General features: G+C 43.9%; 1 protein-coding gene across 1 annotated transcript in view; it reads left to right on the top strand.

Moving 5' to 3' along the window:
* LOC308634241 ((E2-independent) E3 ubiquitin-conjugating enzyme FATS) overlaps positions 1-20,234 on the top strand; it is a gene marked incomplete at its 5' end in the record, with an annotated part of 217,664 nt that overhangs the window by 186,940 nt on the left and 10,490 nt on the right. The window contains 2 exons of the mRNA XM_081267968.1: positions 563-747; positions 2,751-2,928. Of these exons, the coding sequence (XP_081124094.1) occupies positions 563-747; positions 2,751-2,928 (363 nt within the window). The remainder of the gene's footprint in view (positions 1-562; positions 748-2,750; positions 2,929-20,234) is intronic.

Genomic DNA, 20,234 nt, shown 5'->3' with positions numbered 1-20,234 from the left:
TGCTGAGGAATCTACTCATTTCCTGACTGTTTCCACAAAGGAAAATCAAAATGGCCCCAGGAAGGGACTGGACCCAGCCCTGAGAGAGCAATCGTTCCAGTTACTTCTGTAAAGCCGGCAGCAGACCGTGGAAAACGAAGGGGAGGACGAGTGACCGAGCACCGTCCCCCGTCCTCGTATCATCACCGCGGCAAACACGAGACAGATTAACACGCTGTCCTGAAACAACCCAACTGTGGCCACGCACAGGGCACACTTAATAGGAAGCACAGAAGGGGAAAGTTTCTTCTCAATTTGAGCAAGGCCTTCTAAGCACCAGGAGCAGGAGATACCTCCGTGACCTAATCAGCCAGTCGTGAAGTGGAGATGACTGAATGTCCTTCCTCAGGACCATTGCTGCCTGGAGGGTCTGTGACGAGGCCTCATCTTGTTGGCTTAACGAGGACCATTAATAACCCACCGGCGTTTCTGTTTTCAAAATTGTCTTGTGTGTCTAATAGTGTTGAGGAGCCAGGCGAGAATCCTTCGGTGCCCTCTAAATGGAATTCTAAATTTCTCCTAGGAGATTACACGTGCTGTGACCTGGTTGTAAAAATAAAAGAATGTAAGAAGAGTGAGGACCCCACTGTGCCTGAGCCCTCACCAGCGCCACCTTCACCAGCAGCACCCCAGGGAGCAGAGACCCTTGACCTGTCACAAGAGGGTTCTGAGCTTGAGCAAACGCCTGCCAACTCCTTGACCTTGCAGGTAAGGCCTCTGTGTGTCCAGCCAGATTCCTGCCAGGGGGGAAGGCCTTCCCTGGCCTCTGAGGCTGGAAGCTGATCCCCCTTCCTAGAGGCTGTGGGACACTGGGCAGTTTCCCTAACCTTTCTGAGCCTCTGCTTCACTGTTTGATTAATGGCTCCAGAGACACTGACTCCAGGTTAGAATCAGGATCAAATGCTATCCACAGTGACAGTGATCATAGCGATGACAGAGGGGCTCAAAGTTTACACAGGACGCTTTATAGGCCTCAGCACCTTTGATCCTCAAATGACCCTTAGCAGGCAGGAGTCCCTAAATACCCCATCTTCATATGAGACTTTGAAAGATTAAGGAAGCTTCCAAAAACAGGTGGCCATGACATGGAGGATAGAGACGATGTAATTGGATGTTTCCTAATTATAAAAATGGTATGTGCACATTTTTTAAAGTTATAAAAATTAGGAGGGCAAATGAACTCAGACCTGCCATGGTGTATTGATGGCCAGCCACACCCCACAGCAGGCACTGGGTCTGCTGTGAATGTCCCTGCAGAGGCAGAGATGGCTCCACTGGTCAGCTCCTGCACCCTGGGGCCTCAGTGGGCCCTGTGAAGTGTTCATGGTGCCCCGAAGCTTCTGAGGCTCCAGGGCTATCCTCAGGTGGGACAACAGATGCATAGCAGCCACTCTTGGGCCAGCAAGGTGTCCACAGGGACCTCCTCTGACATTAGTACATCCAGGGACAGGTGCCTTGTCCCACCAGCAGCCACAGCTGGCATATGGCAAGGAGACACCTTTTCTGCCACAGCTGCCAGGGACACATATGTGACACAGATGGAAGCCACCATGCCCTGTCCCAGGGAGCCCTGAGTTCCAGTGGGGCGGGGGAGGATGGATCAGAGCAGCATGCCCAGAGAGCCTTTGCAGAGCTCCGGGCAGGGCCTGTGAGAGAGATGTTGTCAGTGGGACATGCCCGGGCCTCCCAGGGCTCACAGCCTCACATGGAGAAAAGCAGGTGTGATTCATCATTGCACAGGTGGCCTGTGAGGCCCTGGGATGCTCGGGCTAAACAGGAAGATCCAACAGGGCTTACTAGCAGGGACAGAACTCAGCCGGCGGCATGGCTGTGCATGGTAGCTCAGGCAGGGGCACGGCTTGAGCAGAGACATTCAGAGACCAGGAGTTACATCAGGAAAGGTGGCACAGGAAAAGGCACAGGACTGGCACAGCTGAGGGCCACCATGCCATCTTCTAAGCTACCAGCTACCTCTGTGTTTGCATCTTTCCAGTGGGAATAAACACACCTACCTTCCAGAAGGAATGTGGGGATTCCCAGGGACAAGTCCCCAGAGAGCACCTAGCCAGGTCTGGCATGGTGGCCCTCAGTCTCTTCAGCAGACCTGTGTGAGTGGCTTAGCGTAGGGAGGTGGGGGCACAGGGCTCACGTGGCGTGGTGGGACTTCTGACCTGTCCTGGAGCCCAGAGACCATTCTGCACAGGCAGAGACTCGCTCCCAGCGCTTCCCCCCGGGGGAGAGCTGCTTTCCCCCAGCCACGGTCACGGCCTCTCCCGAAAGGCCCGTTTCCACCTGGTTGGATGGGTGATGTATGTTTGTGGCCTTAAAGGTTTCAACCCCCACCAGGAGCAAGTGACTCAGAGCTTGCATTCTGTCCCCACCCATGTCTCTCTGGAATGGGGGACACCGGGCACTCAGATTTTGGTCTGTTGGCCACGAGCGGTTTGAGTGGTGGAAGTAAAAGGGGCAGCTGTTCTCATGATCTGGGTGCTAGTTTCTGCTGTGTGCCACTGCACCGGGGCTCTGGGTGCTGGCCAGAACTGACCATCAGGACCTGTGTTGTCCACACAACAACTGTACCCTTGAGGTCATGGCAGAAAATTGTCTCTGAACGTCACACTTTTGATTGGCTTCTCTGGGCCAAATCGCTGGACGTGTTGCCTTTTGATGTCACTTATCCTAAAAATAAAACTTTTCCCGTGTCCCACCAGGAAGCGCTGGAGGCCCACAGGCCTCAGTTCATTTCTCGCTCTCAAGAGCGGCTGAGAAAGCTGGAGCGCAGGGTGCAGCAGAGGAAGGCCCAGCAGACGGAGCGCCCAGAGCAGAAGCAGAGCTGGGTCCCCGTGCACGCCAACAAGAAGCAGTTCACCGTGCCCCATCCTCTCAGTGGTGAGCCACAGGTGGCTGGGAGGTGGAGGAGGCAGGGAGGGGACCCTGGGGCCGGAGCCTTCTCCTGGGAGGGTGGTTCCGAACAATGCCATTGACACGTGCAGAAACAACCCTGGGTGTCATGGAGCCTGTTCTGGGACCAGCCCATTTTGAGACATTCCACATGGGCATCTCACTCCTCAGAAAAATCATGGGACACAGCTTACCACTCTAGCTGGGAACGAAGCCACACCACCCCAGCAGCCAGGACAGCAAGTTTACTTTCCTGGCTCCTAACTCATGTTTGCAGGAGATCCCCTTTGCCCTTTATAGATGGCAAAACACGTCTCAGGGCCAGAGGTCGACTGCAGCTTGTCTACATCAACATTCGTCATCTTGAAACCCCTTCCCTGCTGCGAGCTCAGACAAGGGGTGGCCAGCTCGTGGGGCACTGTGAGGCCAGGGCCAAGCTGCCCTGGGAGAAAGGGCACTCACTCTCATGGGAGAAGGAGTTATCAGGAACCTTCTCTAGGCGAGCATCCTGCAGATTTGGCTCAGGGACAGATCCGAACACCACAGTGAGCAAGACTGACCTCAGTCCTTCTCTCATGGACCTTATAAACAGACTATTAAACTAGCAAGAATCACAAGAAAAGATGAGGCGAGAGTGGGGGACACTAGAGTGCACACTTCACAGCCTGCCAACCCAAATGTTAGACTCAAGAGGCCTGAGGAAACCTCAGTTTTATTCCTTTGGACAAAGGAATGAGTTCTCTCTTCTTAGGAAAATGTTTTGGACCCCAGGAGATGAAATCATGAATAAAATTCTAAATAAAATCCCTCTGGGGAAATGACCATATTCAATAAAGTACAGCTTAGCAAACATTACCAAGGTCCCATAAGGGGCATTGGGGGAACAGGGGGAAAAGGGTGTTATCATAGAATTCCTGCTGCTCCCATGGTCCTTGGCAGAGGACTGTCTAGCCTCAGCTTCACAAAGAGCAACGGGTTCAGGCATAGACTTCTCAAGGTGCTGCAAGGTCTGAAAGCCAGCCACAAGTGGGTGTGTCCTGTCTTGCAGTTCTGGGCTTGCTCTGGGCAGGCTGGGTGGTGGTGTCCATGCTGAATGGCCACTAACTCTCTCCAGTTCTGATGCTGCTGCTTGATAAAAATGGTCATGCAACCAAAGCTAATGTCAACAAACACAATATGAGATCACTTTAGAGTGTGCCCTACTCACATTCACGGACCTAATGGATCTAAGGGTCTTCCTTTTCAGCCAAGTGTCTTCACTCTGTGTAGGAAGGAACGGAGAGCCGGGGCAGAAGGAAACTCGTGTAGTGTGGTGGTGTTTGGTAGCTTTCCATCACTGTAACAAATACCCAAGATAAGTCAACTTAAAAACAGAAAAGGTCTATGTTTTCTCACAGTTTGGGAGATTTCAGTCCATGGTTGGTTGGCCCCTGTGCTTTTGGCCCTGTGATAGGTGGCACATCATGGTGGAATTGTGTGTGGCGGGAAAAGTTGCTCACTGCCCAGCAGCCAGGAAGCATAAGGGAAAAAGAATCACTAGGACTCTACCCTTTTGAAGGCACCGTCTTTGGGACCTGACCCCTCCTGCTAGGCCTGCTTATTAAAGTTCCCATTACCTTCCAAGAGCTCCAGCAGGGGCACATTTCAGACCCAAACCAGGATGGGTTCCTTCTCTCCTGGGCTGGGGCTTTCAAGTGTCCTGAGTGTCCCAGGTGATGTGACCTTGGTCATCAGGAGTATTTGCTATGGCTTACGACCACAGAAATGTACACTCATTCTGGGGCCAGTGTCTAGAGAGTTGCCTCCTTCTGGAGACTCAGGGAAGCATCCCATGGCCCCCTCTCAGCATCCATCGCTCCTGGCTGTCCTGGCGACCTTGGCTGGGAGCGCCTCCCTCCCTCCCCTCTCTGCCTCTGTCTTCTTGCAGCCTCCTCCTGTGTCCTGATTTCCTCTTCTCATTCATGGGCCTGGGGTCCACCTAACCCAGCAGGACCTCATCTCAATTTGACTCTATCTGCAAGGACCATATTTCTAAGAAGGTCACAACAAGATCTAGTCTCAGCTAGTTCACATTGAGACGCAGGGGGTGGGGGTTGGACTCTGATGTATTCTTGGGGGCGGGGGAGGATCACAATTCAGCATCAATTAACTTTGATGTTTCCCCTAAAACAATTATCCTCACAAGTTCACCTTCTTATAAATGAAAATCTTAAAGCTGTGTATAGTAAAAAGGGGATCCAGCCCCATCAGTGGCGTTAACTAACTGAGGCACCTTTTTACACCCCAAATTCCAAGACAGCCCTGGCGACTGGAATGTGCTCAAGGGGACGTGGCCAGCATGGGTTTGTGGCCACTCCTGCCTGTCATCCTCAAGGTACTTAGGTGTGATGAGAGCTTTGCTTTCATGTTTGCTTGCGTCAGGTCAGTTAAATCAGACATCTTCTGAAATCAGAGCCTCGTGTGAGCTCAGGCAAGTGAGAGGGGACGTTTAAGGACCCGTTAAACAAGTCTGCAGTGCATATCTCGTCTTCAGCCTGTCTGCTGGCAGGATGATAAAAGCGAGATGCAGATGTTTTTCTTACATGCTAAATTAGTTAATAAATCATAGCGTGAGCGCGTGCTGGCTGCCGTGTCAAGGCGTCTGCTAAGAAGACTCAGGCTTGCTTTTGGTGCTGGGCTCCCTGCCTTTGATCAGGGCTTACAGCAGAATTGGCTCAGGGACAGATCCGGAGGTTCAGGTGGGAGCTCGAGCCACTGCCAAAGCCAGGAGATGCAAGTCCCTGAGTTTGCAGGAATGATTCAGGCAAGTCCAGGGGGCAGGTGTTTCAGGTTTACAGATGAATTCTGAGCAGCTCTCAGGTTCAGGGTCAAGTGCTGTGTGTGTGTGTGTGTGTGTGAGAGAGAGAGAGAGAGAGAGAGTGTGTGTTGATGAGGGTGAGAAGTCCCTATGTGGGGCAGGGGAATGTTCATGGATGATTGGGGGTGACAGAGGGACCAGGAGGCAGCATTATGAAGGGCCTGGCCATAGTTGCCGGCTCCTGATGTAGGAGACCTCCATGCAGTCGGGTGAGTAGAAAGGATGAGGCGGGTCATGGTGCAGCTGGGTGAGGAGGTGAAAGCACAGTGTGAGAGGTCCCAGAGGTGCTCAGTTCATCTGTGGGGCGGGGGGAGGAGATGCAGAGGACAAAGAGCTCCAGGGACGTGAGGCCCAGGAGGCTAGTGGACACTACATACACCACTTCTGAGTGGTGTGCCACTGCCTCACTCGGAACTGAGGCAAGATGTGGTCAGGTGCAGCTGAGGGTGGGTGAGGGGGTCATCAGGAGAAGGCGCAGAGGCTGAGACCTGGAGGAGGGGAGCTGAGATGGAGGACAGGAGGAAGGTGGCGGAGGGCTTTGCTTTCAGCCTCTCACAAGACCAAGTCTCCGACATGAGGGCCCCTCTCTTGCCCAAGCCTGGGCTCCACCGGGTCAGTCCACTAGAGTTACCTAGGGGCCATAAAAAGGCTCTTCCATCATTGCCACACAGTGCCCGGGGATTGGGTCATGTTCAGAGGCCAGCCTTGCAGATGAAATCCAAAGTAGGACAGTGTGAAAGCAAGTGGGAAGCATCAGCACCTGTAGACAGAAGGGGTACAACACCTGCAGGCAGCAGGGTTCAGTACCTGTAGCCAGTGGGTGACAGCCCTCACCATCCCATTGGCATGTTTATGGCTTCACCCTACACCCACCGCAACTCCTCAAACTTGTCCCTAACCATCTCCCACTGAGATGGGTACCCGGCTTCAGAGCCTCCCTGGAGCCCAGGCCCCTCCCCACCTGACCCTGCCACCCCAGCCCCACCTGGTTGGTCCCGTTTGCTATTCTTCCTTAACCCAGGAGCGTTCACACTCAGGGAACCAATCCACTCTGAATCCCACCATCCTGCCTGACCTCACAGGCCTGCTCCAGTCCAGCCCCTCTCCGTTGGACTCCTACCCCAGGCCATTTCCTCTGCTCCCTATGACATGTGACCTGGCCTGCGCTGGCTTTCACTTCTCAGCTGAGAGCTTTTGCTAGGGATGAATTTTTTTTGCTTCTACCTGTGCTCAATGCTGCAGCAACATGGAAAGCCAAACAGTGCCCAGACACAGTCCGTGTGGCCTGGCCACTTTCCTATCTGCCCGTCGGGTGCTTTTCATGGCTCTCTGGTGAGCAGAAAACCCCTGAGGGGCATCCCCTTCCTCCCTGAAGCCCTCCGTGTCCCCATCCTCCCTGACCCCGACCCCACTGCCATTTGCTCACTCGTGGCTCATGTTCTTGTAAGTCGCCTTTTCCTCCTTCACTTTGAATTAGGGTCCTGTGGGTGTGCTGGGGAGACCTCCCCAAACTGGAAGCACTAGTGAGCGCGCACTAGTGGCCCCGAGACTCCCCACTGCACCTCTCACATCACACTGAGTTAATCTGAGTTGCATTATCCACACTTCCCAAAGGGAGCCAAGTCAGAGCCATTCAAATCACGGACCAGTAGAGGAATGGAATTTTCCAGAAGGCGCTGCAAATTTCCTTCTCCAGGAGAGCTGCCTTCACTGATGATTCCTGGCTGGAGCCTGTATTAACATTAATTTGCATTCCCAGAGCATCTAGCTGGAAATGTGACCCAGCAGATAGGAGATGGCAGCAGAAGTCATCATGGTAACAAAAATGTGCCGTTCATCACGCAGCAGCTGAGCAGGGGCCGCCACATCCTTCTGATCGCCTGAACCCATCTCATGAATGTTTTTCCATAAAACATTTAAATAAATATTTGTGGTTAGTACTCCCATTATTAATCACAAAGGAATTTCAAAATGTACTTATCAGATGAAAGTATTTTTTTTTTACTTTATCCATCCACAGAGAAAACAGGAAGCCTGAGTTACTTAAAAACTGTTTCCCATGCACACTATCACTAGTGCCCTTCAGACACTGTGACTGTGCAACAACGTGCTGCATCTTTAAAAGAAACATGGGAACAAAAGACTGATTTATGCCTATTGGTTAGAATTAGAATAAAGAACAAAGAAAAGTGTTACTTCCTATTAAAGTAGCAGAAGGTGCAAAAGCCAAACTGCAGAGTGGTAAGGAAATTGCCTGTAAGAGATTGCTTTTCCCAATTGCTTTGATTTTATTTTCCAAATGGTTTTGTTTTGTATTTCATAAAGCAGTTAAGTACTAAGCCTTGCAGTACTCTGAGGATATAAATCCACTTGGCCAAGAGCATGAAGGTTATTAGTCATCATAAATTATTATAGTTTGGAGTTCTTTAAGATGCTGGTAAGCCCTAGACTTGGAGCAAACAGGACTTTCATGAAGTTGTTCACTAATTTTTTGAGGTGATCTCCTCTCTTTGCAATGTGCAAGTATAATCCTTTATTATCAATCATCGTCCCCATGCTGAGTGATAGATCTTCAGAACTGACTTCTGACTGAAACCTGATGTTCTCTAGATTCATCCATGGTGTCATGGATTTCTTTCTTTCTTTAAAGCAAAATAGTATTGCCGTATGTGGGGGGGAGGGGGCAGGGGGGGGCACCTATAACATTCCATCACCCATTTATTTGTCAGTGGACACTTGGGTATTATGAATAACACTTGGGTGTTGTGAACACTGCTGCGATGAACACAGAGACACAGATACCTCTTTGACATACTGACTTCATTTCCTTTGTGTCTGCAGTGGGGCTGCTGTGTCGTACAGCAGTTCTAATTTGATTTTTTGAGGGACCCCCATCACGTTTTCCATGATGGCTGTGCTGTGCAGATGCACAGTGACAGGGTCCCTAGGTTCCTCCACTCTCTTGCCCACACTTTTCTATGGCCGCCCTGACAGGTGTGAATTGGTATTGTGGTTTCAATTTGTATTTCTCTATAGTTGAGTAACATTAACCTTTCTTCTTGTAACTGCTATCCACTTGTATGTCTTTTGAGAAATGTCTACTCAGGTCCTTTGCCCATTTTTTAATTAGGTGGTTTTCTTGCTACTGTGGGGTTTTTTTTTTCCTTCTTCCTATAGTTTGAATATCAACTCATGGTCAGTTGTATGATCTGCAAACTTTTCCTCCCGTCCCACGGTTGGTCACTTTGTCCTCTTGGCCATTTTCTTGTCTGTAGGTTTTTCATGTGATAAAACTCCTTTACTAATGTTTACTTTTGTGGCCTGTGCTTTTGGGGTCACACGGCCCAGACCAATGTCATGGAGCTTCCCCACTGTTTTCTTCTAGCAGTTTTACATTTTATTCTTCTGCATGTGACTGTGCTGACACTGTTTATTGAAGAGACTGTCCTTTCCCATGGTGTGTCCTTGATGTTTTTTGCCAAAGCTCATAAATGCGTGGGTTTATTCCTGAGCTGTCTATTCTGTCCCGTTGGTTTATGTCTCTTTTTATGCCAATATCATGCTGTTTGGATTACTGTAGCTTTATAGTAGATTTTGAAATCAGGCAGTGTGATGCCTCCAGCCTTATTATTTTGCTCAAGATGGCCTTGGCTAGTCAGGGTCTCTTGTGACTCCCTGTGAATTTAGCTTTTTTTTTTTTTTCCTATTTCTGTGAAAAAAAATCATTGAAATTTTCTTTCATCAGTGTTTAATAGTGCATATCATTCATGTCCTTGTTAAATTTATTCCTAATTATTTTGTTTTTTGAAACTGTTAGAATGAGGTTATTTTCTTGGTTTCTTTTTCAGATATTTTATTATTAGCACTTTTAAACACTAATTTTTATATGTTCATTTTAAATTCTATGACTGCACTGGATTTGTTTTTTAATCTAGCGGGGGTTTTTTGGTGACATCTCTAGAGGATTTCTAGATATGAGATCATGACATCTGCACACAGAGAAAAAATTACTTGTCTTTTTGACTCAGATGCTTTGAATTTATTTTTCTTACCTAATTGCTCTGGCTAGTATCACGGTGAACGGAAGTAGTGAGAATGCAGATGTTATAGTCTGGATCTGAAATATCCCCCGAAGGCACATGTGGTGAAGACTTGGTCTCCAATGCAGCAATGTTCAGAGGTGGAACCTCTGTGAAGAAATTGGATCATGAGGGCTTTGACTGCATCAGTGGATTAATCCATAGAGGGATGATTCATATTTGATGGCATGATTGGGAGGTGGTGGAAACTGTAGTCTCTGGGGCCTAGTTGGAAGAAGTAGTTCACTTCCTGGCGGCCACAGAGCAAACAACTTTCCTCTGCTGCACTCTTTACCGTGATGTTTTGCTTCATCTCAGGTCAGAGGAATAGAGCCAGCCAACCACGGACTGAAACCTCTGAAACCATGAGCCAAAATAAATCTTTCCTCCTTTAATTTGTTTATGGCAGGAATTTGGGTCATAGTTATGAAAAGTTTATTAGCACAATTGTCATCCTTGTCCTCGTCCTGATTTCAGAGGAAAAAATTCTCAACTTTTCAATGTTGAGTGTGATGTTAACTTGGGCTTGTCATATCTGACCTTTGTGTGTTGAGATTCATCTTTTCTATACCTAATTTGTTAAATTTCTTGAATCATAAAAGGGTGTTGAAATTTGTCAGATTATGGGTTTTGATCTTTGTTGTGTATTACATTTGTTAGTTTGTATATGTTGAACCATTCTCATTTCTTTTTTTTTTCTATTTTCATTTAAATTTTATTTCAACTGGTACATGAAAACACAAGAATATTTATATTCTATGGTAAATATTTATATGTACATATGATATTTCAATACATTTACACATTGGGTAATGCTTCAATCAGGTAATTCTTTTAGAATATTAATTTAGGTCTATTGTTCATATCATATGTATCTCCTTAAATGTTTATCATTTCTTTTTTTTTGGGGGGGGGATTTATTTTTTTTTAATTTTTTTTTATTTATTGGATGTTCACAACATTACAAAGCTCTTAACAAATCATATTTCATACATTAGAATCAAGTGGGTTATGAACCCCCAATTTTGCCCCAAATGCAGATTGCAGAATCACATCGGTTACACATCACATTTTTACATACTGCCATATTAGTGACTGTTGTATTCTGCTACCTTTCCTATCCTCTACTATCCCCCCTCCCCTCCCCTCCCATCTTCTCTCTCTACCCCATCTACTGTAATTCATTTCTCTCCTTGTTTATTTTCCCATTCCCCTCACAACCTCTTATATGTAATTTTGTATAGCAATGAGGGTCTCCCTCCATTTCCATGTGATTTCCTTTTTTTTCTCCCTTTCCCTCCCGCCTCATGTCTCTGTTTAATGTTAAACTTTTCTTCCTGCTCTTCCTCCCTGTTCTGTTCTTAGTTGCTCTCATTATATCAAAGAAGACATTTGGTATTTGTTTTTTAGGGATTGGCTAGCTTCACTAAGCATAATCTGCTCTAGTGCCATCCATTTTCCTGCAAATTCCGTGATTTTGTCATTTTTTAGTGCTGCGTAGTACTCCATGGTGTATAAATGCCACTTTTTTTTTATCCATTCATCTATTGAAGGGCATCTGGGTTGATTCCACAGTCTAGCAATTGTGAATTGTGCTGCTATGAACATCGATGTGGCAGTATCCCTGTAGTGTGCTCTTTTAAGGTTTTCAGGAAATAGTCCAAGAAGGGCAATAGCTGGGTCAAATGGTGGTTCCATTCCCAGCTTTCCCAGGAATCTCCATACTGCTTTCCAAATTGGCCGCACCCGTTTGCAGTCCCACCAGCAGTGTACAAGAGTACCCTTGTCCCCACATCCTCACCAGCACTCGTTGTTGTTTGACTTCGTCATGGCTGCCAATCTTACTGGGGTGAGGTGGTATCTTAGGGTGGTTTTGATTTGCATTTCCTTGACTGCTAGAGATGGTGAGCATTTTTTCATGTACTTGTTGATTGATTGTATGTCCTCCTCTGTGAAGTGTTTGTTCATGTCCTTGGCCCATTTGTTGATTGGGTTGTTTGTTTTCTTATTGTCTAATTTTTTGAGTTCTTTGTATACTCTGGATATTAGGGCTCTATCTGAAGTGTGAGGAGTAAAAATTTGTTCCCATGATGTGGGCTTCCTATTTACCTCTCTTATTGTTTCTCTTGCTGAGAAAAAACTTTTTAGTTTAAGAAAGTCCCATTTGTTGATTCTTGTTATTAACTCTTGTGCTATGGGTGTCCTGTTAAGGAATTTTGAGCCCGTCCCCACAATCTGTAGATCGGAGCCAACTTTTTCTTCTATCAGACGGAGAGTCTCTGATTTGATATCTAGCTCCTTTATCCACTTTGAGTTAACTTTTGTGCATGGCGAGAGGAGGGGATTCAGTTTCATTTTGTTGCACATGGATTTCCAGTTTTCCCAACACCATTTGTTGAAGATGCTATCCTTTCTCCATTGCATGTTTTTAGCTCCTTTATCAAATATAAGATAGTTGTAGCTTTGTGGATTAGTCTCTGTGTCCTCTATTCTGTACCATTGGTCCACCCGCCTGTTCTGGTACCAGTACCATGCTGTTTTTGTCACTATTGCTCTGTAGTATAGTTTGAAATCTGGTATCGCTATACCGCCTGATTCACACTTCCTGCTTAGAATTGTTTTTGCTATTCTGGGTCTTTTATTTTTCCATATGAATTTCATGATTGCTCTTTCTATTTCTACAAGAAATGCTGTTGGGATTTTGATTGGCATTGCATTGAACCTATAGAGAACTTTTGGTAATATCGCCATTTTGATGATGTTAGTTCTGCCTATCCATGAACAAGGTATATTTTTCCATCTTCTAAGATCCTCTTCTATTTCTTTCTTTAGGGTTCTGTAGTTTTCATTGTATAGGTCTTTCACCTCTTTTGTTAGGTTGATTCCCAAGTATTTTATTTTTTTTGAGGATATTGTGAATGGAGTGTTTTTCCTCATTTCCATTTCAGAAGTTTTGTCGCTGATATACAGAAATGCCTTTGATTTATGTGTGTTGATTTTATATCCTGCCACTTTGCTGAATTCATTTATTAGTTCTAGTAGTTTTTTTGTAGACCCTTTTGGGTCTTCTAGGTATAGAATCATGTCATCTGCAAATAGTGATAATTTAAGTTCTTCTTTTCCTATTTTTATGCCTTTAATTTCTTTCCTCTGTCTAATTGCTCTGGCCAGTGTTTCGAGAACTATATTGAATAGAAGTGGTGATAGGGGGCATCCCTGTCTTGTTCCAGATTTTAGAGGGAATGCCTTCAATTTTTCTCCATTCAGAATGATGCTAACCTGAGGCTTAGCATAGATAGCTTTTACAATGTCGAGGTAAGTTCCTGTTATCCCTAGTTTTTCTAATGTTTTGAACATAAAGGGATGCTGTACTTTGTCGAATGCTTTCTCTGCATCTATCGAGATGATCATATGGTTCTTATCTTTAAGTCTATTGATGTGGTGAATAACATTTATTGATTTCCGTATATTGAACCATCCTTGCATCCCAGGGATGAATCCTACTTGATCATGGTGCACAATTTTTTTGATGTGCCTTTGTATCCGATTCGCCAGAATTTTATTGAGGATTTTTGCATCTAGGTTCATTAGAGATATTGGTCTGTAGTTTTCTATCTTTGAGGTGTCTTTGTCTGGTTTCGGAATCAGGGTGATATTGGCCTCATAGAATGAATTTGGAAGAGCTCCCTCTTTTTCTATTTCCTGAAATAATTTGAAAAGTATTGGTATTAATGCTTCTTTAAAGGTTTTGTAGAACTCCGCTGTATACCCATCCGGTCCTGGGCTTTTCTTGGTTGGAAGTCTTTTGATTGCTTCTTCTATTTCATCTATTGATATTGGTCTGTTTAAGTTGTGAGTTTCCTCCTGACTCAGTCTGGGCAAATCATATGACTTAAGGAATTTATCGATGTCTTCACTATCTTCTATTTTATTGGAATATAGGTTTTCAAAATAATTTCTAATTGTTTTCTGTATTTCTGAAGCGTCGGTTGTAATATTGCCTTTTTCATCCCGTATATTAGTAATCTGAGTTCTCTCTCTTCTTCTCTTCGTTAGTATGGCTAGGGGTCTGTCGATCTTATTTATTTTTTCAAAGAACCAACTTTTTGTTTTGTTAATTTTTTCAATAGTTTCTTTTGTTTCATTTTCATTGATTTCCGCTCTGATTTTAATTAATTCTTGCCTTCTGCTACATTTGCTATTGTTTTGCTCTTCCTTTTCTAGGGCTTTGAGATGAAGTGTGAGCTCATTTATTTGTTGCTTTTTCCTTTTTTTGAGGAATAACCTCCAGGCGATGAATTTCCCTCTCAAAATTGCTTTCATTGTGTCCCATAGATTCTGATATGCTGTGTCTGTATTTTCATTTATCTCTAAGAATTTTTTGATTTCCTCCTTTATGTCTTCTGTAACCCATTGATCATTCAGTAACGTATTGTTCATTGTCCATGTGATGTAGGATTTTTCCTTCCTTCTTTTATCATTGGTTTCCAGTTTCATTCCATTATGATCAGATAAAATGCATGGTATTATCTCCACCCCTTTATATTTACTGAGGGTTGCCCTATGGCATAATATATGATCTATTTTTGAGAAGGTTCCATGTGCTGCTGAGAAAAAAGTATATCCACTTGATGATGGTTGATATATTCTATATATGTCAGTTAAGTCTAGGTTATTGATTGTGATATTGAGTTCAATAGTGTCTTTATTCAACTTTTGTTTGGAGGATCTGTCCAATGGTGAGAGAGGTGTGTTGAAGTCACCCATGATTATTGTGTTGTGGTCTATTCGATTCTTGAACTTGAGGAGAGTTTGTTTTATGAACATCGCAGCGCCATTATTTGGTGCATAAATATTGATAATTGTTATGTCTTGTTGGTCAATGGTTCCTTTTAACAGTATATAATGTCCTTCCTTATCCCTTTTGATTAACTTAGTCTTGAAGTCGATTTTATTCGATATGAGAATGGCCACCCCTGCTTGCTTACGAGGAGCGTGTGCGTGGTATATTTTTTCCCAACCTTTTACCTTGAGCCTGTGTATGTCTTTTCCAATCAGATGTGTCTCCTGGAGGCAGCATATTGTTGGATTTGTTTTTTTAATCCATGTTACCAGCCTATGTCGCTTTGTTGGAGAGTTTAAGCCATTAACGTTTAGAGTTACTATTGATATATGGTTTGTACTTTCAGCCATGTTTGATTAATTATCTCTTTTTTTCCCCTAATTTAGATTGTTTCTCCATGATTAGCTTTCCCCCCGTCCTCTGTCTTTACCGAGGCATTTCCCGCTGATGGTTTTGGTTATCGTTTTCCATTTCTTCCTCATGTAGAGTTTTGCTCAAGACGCCTTGCAATGCTGGTTTTCTGGCTACAAATTCTTTTAGCTTTTGTTTGTCATGAAAGATTTTTATTTCGTTGTCGTATCTGAAGCTTAATTTTGCTGGATACAGAATTCTTGGTTGGTATCCATTGTCTTTCAGTGTTTGAAATACGTAGTTCCAGGATCTTCTCGCTTTCAGCGTCTGTGATGAAAAATCCGTTGTCAACCTTATTGGTTTACCCCTAAATGTAATCTGCCTCTTTTCTCTTGTAGCTTTTAATATTATCTCTTTGTTCTGTATATTGGATAGCTTCATAACAATGTGTCTTGGCGTTGGTCTACTGTGATTTTGTGTGCTCGGTGTCCTGTATGCATCTACAATTTGTATATCTGTTTCCTTTTTTATTTCTGGGAAGTTTTCTGTAATTATTTCATTCAGCATGTTACTCATTCCCTTGGCATGAATCTCTGTGCCTTCCTCTATCCCGATGACTCGTAAGTTTGATTTTTTAAAATTATCCCAAATCTCTTGGATGTTTTTCTCGTGATTTTTTACCAGTCTATCTGAGTTGGCTAGACTCTTTTCAAGATGATATATTTTGTCTTCATTATCTGATGTTCTGGCTTCTACTTGCTCCACTCTGTTAGTGATACTCTCGATTGAGTTTTTAATTTGGTTTATCGTTTCCTTCATTTCTAGAATTATTGTTTGATTTTTTTTATAATCTCTATCTCCTGATAAAGATGCTTAACTTCCTCTTTTATCTGTTTATGTAATTCCTTTTCAATGTGCTCTTTAAGGTTCCTTTCCATCTGTCTAAGGTGTTCCTTGAGTTCTTTATATGGCCATTTTTCTGATGACTCCAGGTCCTCCTGAATATTTAGGCTGTCTTTCATTGTTTGTACTCCTTTTCTTCCTTGCTTTTTTATGCTCATGATACTTCTTGTTCTGTTTGACTGCTGAGTTACTGTTTACTCTTATAAATTTATTTGATGCTTGGGAGGAGAGGTATTAGAAGGGAAGGGAAGAAGTGACTAAATAGAGTGAGTGTAGGCAGGTGGAATTCAAGAGAGGGGGAATAAGAAAATTGAAAAGAAATGAAAAGACAAAAGAAAAGAAAGTGAAAAGAAAGAAAGAAAAAACGAAAAAATAAAAATTTTAAAACAAACAAACAAAATTATAATGATAATAGAAAAATGGAAATTGGAGTTTAAAAAATAATAATAATAATAGAATAAAAAGAATTTAAAAAATTGAAACCATTAATAAGAAAGTTAAAGAACAACAACATCAACTACAAAAAGTGAGAATAAAAAAAATACTAATAATAATCGTTAAAAAAAAATTAGTAATAATAATAAATGCAGTCATAGAGCTCGATTAACTTCTCTTCCAGTAGGTGGAGCTATACCCACTGGGCCAGGCTTCTCCTCGTGATAGGTGGGAACCAATCACTGTGCCTCAGCTCTTCTTCCCAGACTGTGCGAGTCTCCAGTCCTGAGTGTCTAGGTCCTTCTCTTGTGGTTCCTCAATCCAGGCGCCACTCACCTGTGACGCTTACCACATTACTGGCTACACGCCGGGTCTGCTGCTCCTGGGAGCCCTGTTTTCACGGATGCCTGGGCACACCCTTTCTGTTTGCCTCCCTCGGACCCTAAGTTTGTAGGGCTTGGGGCTGAGGACCCCCAGCAAATTTGTTTGCCCTTAGGTAGCAACTCCCCTGGTAGCTGGTGCAAGGGACCTGTGTTGTCAGCCCTGGTGGGAGCGATAGCCGGGGTTCTGCTCCGCTAGTCCCACGTCACTCCTGATTCCCTGGGTCTGGCTATGGTGCTCAGTTGGCTTTTACCTCTGTGAGATCAGGTGGGCCGACTAGTTATTTCAGCAGGATTGTTAGTGCTGAGTCACGAGAAGCAGGCGATCCGGGGCTTAAATGCAGCAGATTTGTGCTCAGTGTGTTTTCTGAGGGGCCCAAAGTGTACGCCCTAGCTCCACGTCGGCTCAGCATTGCCTAGTAATCCTGAGCAAATAGGCTTTAGATAATTTACAGCTCCCTATGCCCGCGCAGTTGAAGAGGTCAGAGACTTGATCCCTCCGCGTCTGCCGTCATGTTAGACCTCCTCAACGATATTCATGTTACCCTTACAGTTTCCTGGCATAAGCAAGATCTTGGGGTTATACAAACTGCTGCTTCTGTTTCCAGTCCAGTTTTCTAGAACTGATATCCTGCTGCCTTCGCCTCCACCTCTGGTCCACGCTCTTTGGCGCCACGCTTGTCTGCGACCTTAGCAGCGCTGCCGCGGAGGGCCCAAGCGGCTGGCGCCGCGGGGGGCCCAAGCGGCTGCCGCCGCGCCTGTCCCCTCGCAGAGGGATGCCGAATGACCCCAGAGCATGCTATGCCCCAAGGTGCAGCAGGGAACAGGCGACCGAGGCACTTGAGGCCGTGGACCTGCCTTCGGAGGACAGGGTTCGGCACGCAGCCCAGTTCCAGTCTCTAGCTGCGGTAGCTGGACCATGTAGACAGGGCCATCAAGACAGCATGCAGAAAGCAAATGGCGGCTCCCGCGGAGTGGATTTTCGGCCCCGAAACTACAGCCCCGCCAACAATTCCAATCCACTAACTCTCCCTGTATAGACAATATTAAAAAAAAAAAAAAAAAAAAAGGGCGGGGTGTACTGAGCTTTCTTTGCCTCAGGTACTTACAATCCACTGCTGATTGCCCATTCAGCTTCTCTGCCGGGAGCGAAGTGAAAGAGGAAGCAGATGGGCGCAAAGTGCCCGCGGTTTTGAGCAGGAAAGCGTCTGGGAGCCAAGCGTCTCTTTTTCAATCTCTTTGTTTTTTCTGCTGCTTGGCCGGGTGGTCCACTACAGATTAATGGTGAAAGGAGCTCTAGCAAGCTGGGCGAAGTCTCTATTAAAGCCGCTGTTCTGAGCACCAGGCTCAGCACTTCAGCCACCCCCTTACACAGCGGCCATCTTCTCCCCATTCTCATTTCTCAGAGACAAATCCCACTTGATCATGGTGAATAATCTTTTAATGTGCTATTGAACTCAGTTTGCCAGTATTTTGTTGAGGAGTTTACATTTACGTTCCTCATGGACATTGTCCTGTAATTTTCTTTGCTTGTAGTGACCTTGTCTAGATTTGATATCAGTGTAATACTGGCCTCATAAAATGGGTTGGAAGTACTTCCTTCTCTTCAATATTTTGGGATCAGTTTGAAAAGGATTGTATTAGTTCTTCCTCGGACGTTTGATAGAATTTAGTCATGAAGACCTGAGGTCTTCAGCTTTTCTTCAAATGAGAAATTTTTTAAATTTCTGATCCAATACCCTTACTTGTTATTGGTCTGTTCTGATTTTCTATTTTTGACTCACTCTTAGTAGGTCTTTTTTTTTTGTAAGAACTTATCCGTTTCTTCTAGGTTATGCAATTTGTAGACATATATTCATAGTAGTCTATTATAATCCTTTGTATTTCTATAGTATAAGTTATATGTCTCCAATCATTTCTTATTTTATTATTTTGATTTTTTTCTTAAGTCTAAATTTTTGTCAATTTTCTTTTCATGAATGAACTCCAAGTTTATTTGATCTTTTTATTGTCTTTCATTAATTTCTTCTCTATTCTTTGTTATTTCCTTCTTTCTATTAACTTTGACTTTAGTTTGTCCTTATTTTTCTGCTTGCTTGAGTCATAGTGTTATATTGATTGAGATCTTTCTTCTTTTTTTAGTTTAGTGCAATAAACTTATTTTATTGCTATAAACTTCTCTCTCAGAACTGCTTTTGATGCATCCTATAAGTTTTAGCATGCTGTTTCTATTTTTTTTATTATGTTGGGATTTTTTTTTCTTTTGGTACTGGCGAATGAACCAAAATGTGCTTTATCACTGAGCCATATCTCCAGTACTTTTTTTATTTTTATTTTGAGACATGGTCTTACTAAGTTGTTTAGGGCCTTGTTAAGTTACTGAGGCTGACTTTGAACTTGCAATTCTCCTGCCTCAGCTTCTCAAGCTACTAATATTACAGATGTGCACCACCACACCCAGATGATCTTGGGGATTTTTAAATTTTCCTTTTGATTTATTCTTTGAGCCATTGGTTGTTCCAGAGTATGTTGTTTGATAGCTACATATTTGTGAAATTTCCCAAAATGCCTCCTGTTAGTAATTTTTAGTTTAATACCATTGTGGCTAAAAAAGATATTTGATAAATTTTAACCTTCTTAAATTTGCTAGACTTGTTTTGTGGGCCAACATATAATATATTCTGGAGAATGTTCTGTGTGTCCTTAAGAACCTGCATTTGATGCTTTTGGATGGAATGTTCTATGTATGTCTGTTAGGTCCACTTGGTCTAAAATGCAGTTCAGGTCCAATGTTTCCATCTTGAATTTCTGTCTGGATGATCTATCCATTGTTGATAGTGAGGTATTGAAGTCCCCTACTACTACTGAATTGCTCTTTATATCTTCCTTCAAAGCTGTTATTTACCTGATATATTTAGGTGTTCTGATATTGGATAGATATATATTTATAATTGTCCCATCCTATTGATGAATTGACCCTCTTTTCATTATATGATGACCTACTTTGTCTTATTCCAGTTTTTGACTGAAAGTCTCTTTTCTCTTATGTAGGTATAGCTCCTCCTGCTTTCTTTGGGTTCCAATTACATGGATTATCTTTCTGGTGCCTTTACTTTCAGCTTACATGTGTCCTTAAGGCTGCAGCAAACCTCTTATAAGTAGCATATAGATCTTTTAAAATCTACCCCATATCTTTTGAAGGATTTAATCTGTTTAATTTCAAGTTAGTTATTAAAAAGTAAAGACTTACTACTGCTGTTTTTTTTATTATTTTCTTTTCCTCTTTTGTTTTTGTAACCCCTTTGTTTCATTCTTCTTCTCTTGATACCTACCTTTGTGATGTGATGATTATTTTTCAGTGGAATGCATTGATTACTTTATCTTTTATATCCACTAGAGGATTTGGATTGGGGTTACCATGAGTCTTTCATGAAACAACTAAAACG

The sequence above is a fragment of the Spermophilus citellus genome, assembly GCF_964194105.1.
Source record: "Spermophilus citellus genome assembly, chromosome: 15".
NCBI lineage: Eukaryota > Metazoa > Chordata > Mammalia > Rodentia > Sciuridae > Spermophilus > Spermophilus citellus.
This window is presented reverse-complemented; position numbering and strand designations above follow the sequence as displayed.